Source organism: Gopherus flavomarginatus, chromosome 13, assembly GCF_025201925.1.
Source record: "Gopherus flavomarginatus isolate rGopFla2 chromosome 13, rGopFla2.mat.asm, whole genome shotgun sequence".
In the NCBI taxonomy this organism is placed as follows: domain Eukaryota; kingdom Metazoa; phylum Chordata; order Testudines; family Testudinidae; genus Gopherus; species Gopherus flavomarginatus.
In genome coordinates, this window is record NC_066629.1 from 12,897,584 (window position 1) to 12,899,898 (window position 2,315).

The window sequence follows — 2,315 nt, forward strand, 5'->3', positions numbered from 1 at the left end:
TCCAGGCCAGGGTCAGTGCAAGTCAGGAGGCAAAATCCATATCAAGCTGAGGTCAAAGCCTGAACTTCAAGAGCAAAAAGCAGGAACAGCCATGGCAGCTACAGGACCACTCCTTGGTTTTATATAGAGTAGATGGCCAATCAGGAGCCTCGAGGATGCTGTCTGTCAAACCCTTGAGGTGGAGCTGCATCCACAGCAGATCATAGGAAGTAGAGAGCAGACTGGCTGTAGCTTGGTAATGCTACCTACCTATTAGCGCTACAGACTTGGGTTCTAGTCCCTATGGGTGCTCCATACAATGAACAGAAAGTTTGGCCCTGTACTCTTCTCCTGGGGTAGGCCCCATTTACAATCTCCTCCGTCTTTGTTTCTAATGGCCTCGAAGGTTGTAAGTCCCTACAATGCAATGTTGTAAGTATGAACAAAGCAAATACTTATAATTATGTACATTGATTTTTCTGTTATGTCAGATATATTTATCTGCACCAACTCAAGCTCATGAAGTCTCTGTGTCCTTCACCAATTGCATCTTCTCATTTAACTGTAACCAGCTGCCTGAAAAAGAACTGGTTATTTGTGACAAGTGGGTGCTTCACCCCGGGACATACTTTTACCATTGTGATAACTGATCTGATTTTTTTCTTAATAAAATAGAACCCAACGGGCCAACCGAGAGCTCCACAGTGACACAGGAACAGGTCCCACCCCTCATTCCCGGCAGCAGCCCGTGGCTTTTTGCCACTTCCCTCCCGCTTGTGCCTTTGGCAAAACGCCCCTGTGGGGGAGGCATGGCTAGGGAGTCGCCTGCCAGAGCCACTCACCTGGGCAGGGAACATTCTGCTCTGGGCTGCATGGTGACCATTGGATTGTAATTAGCAATCACCTCAGCTCCCGGGGGTATAAATCCATCTCTGTCCTCCCCCAGGAGTCAGTGCACCAGGTTTGCAGCCCCTGCGCCACTTCTCAGTCACCTGACACGACCACACAGCTCCCCCTTGGCTCGGCAGAGAGGAAACTAAAGATGAACAAGATCCTGGCTCTGGGTTTGCCAGCCCTGCTCTGCCTAGCAACGGGTAAGTCTCGAAACAAAACCCAACAAGGGGAGATTTTCACCCCTGATGGGGCAGAGCCTCAGCTGGGGTGAGTCCAGTCAGCTGAGGTCTGGCCCGTGTTCTTTACCGAGGGCAATTCAATGACAACCATGTATTCTAGCTCAAGGGCAGCCTGTGCTCTGGCAGAGGGACATGACTGGTTCCATGCGGCCGGGAAGCTGTTTTGGTGTCTGTGTCCAGGCACCAGTCAGGGCCCGGCTGCTTATTTCCTGCGCTCCCTTCTCTCTTCTCTCCCACAGCTGTAGCTCTCCAGTGCAACGGCTGTTTCATGATGCTGCAGGACGGCAGCTGTATGCTAGGCAAACACACCTGCACAGCAGCTCAGGGGGAATCCTGCTTTACCCGCAAAATCACTACAGGTGAGTCTGGGAGGCCAAGGGCCCCTCGAAATGCAATTTACGAGCTGCCAGGGTGTGAAGGCAGAACACCTTATTCCAGAGTGACCCCTTGTGGCCAAGCTAGCAGCAGTGCTGGGGAGGGCCTCTCTGCAGCCATCTCTGCAGCTATTTTTAGTGCCATGGTCTGTCGGCCTGGCTCTGAGATTTGCTGCTGCTCGCTATGTGGGTGCCACGTTCGTCCCTTAATCAGGGGTGGTGACTACAGGGACGGCGACACAGCAATCCAAGGTGTGACTGAAGCACTGTAGACAGGCCAGAGCTAGCAGTGATCTAGCTAGCTTGACTAAGGCCAGCAGGGAAGCTGTGGCATCAGGGGTGACAGCGCAGCTAACCACCAGGTGGGCTCATACGACCTGTGCTGACGAAGCTGCCCTGCTGTTGTGACTGGAGCTAGCTAGATCACCGCTAGCTCCGGCCGGTCTTCAGTCACGGCTCTGACTGCAGTGTAGACAGACCCTGTGACACTGTGACCAGCAGGGGTTGGTGTCCTCTGAGGACAGAGGGAGGGACCAGCAGGTGTCTTCCCTTGGAGCAGTGGGAGGGGAGTGGCAGGGGGAGACAGAGGAGCCCTGGACAGAGGGGAGGGCAGCTCAGCTGGGAGGAGGGGCCTGTCCCTGGCACCTGGCTCTGGTCTCTCTTTCCCTCTGCAGCGGGCTTTATTAGTCGTGTGGAGCGGGGCTGCACGTCCATCTGCGAGGATACAGAGATCACCGAAGACTACTACAAGGACACCACCCAGTGCTGCACAGATGCAGATTTCTGCAACATCCACAACCCCTTCCCCAAATTCTCCGATTATGCCTAA

At 53.9% G+C, this 2,315-nt stretch overlaps 1 protein-coding gene across 1 annotated transcript; it reads left to right on the top strand.

Annotated features, from left to right (window-relative positions):
- The first annotated feature begins 1,021 nt into the window (after positions 1 to 1,021).
- ACRV1 (acrosomal vesicle protein 1) lies at positions 1,022 to 2,315 on the top strand. The gene is made up of 3 exons (XM_050921493.1): positions 1,022 to 1,073; positions 1,352 to 1,471; positions 2,161 to 2,315. Exons 1-3 carry the CDS (start codon positions 1,022 to 1,024, stop codon positions 2,313 to 2,315), a joined length of 327 nt encoding a protein of 108 aa, XP_050777450.1.

What these genes read in the sequence shown, in the direction of transcription:
- ACRV1 (XM_050921493.1), top strand. Translation starts at nt 1,022, where the DNA reads ATGAACAAGATCCTGGCTCTGGGTTTGCCAGCCCTGCTCTGCCTAGCA. An exon ending in CCTGCTCTGCCTAGCAACGG is followed by an intron (nt 1,074 to 1,351) that starts GTAAGTCTCGAA and finishes TCTCTCCCACAG; the next exon opens with CTGTAGCTCTCCAGTGCAAC. An exon ending in TACCCGCAAAATCACTACAG is followed by an intron (nt 1,472 to 2,160) that starts GTGAGTCTGGGA and finishes TTCCCTCTGCAG; the next exon opens with CGGGCTTTATTAGTCGTGTG.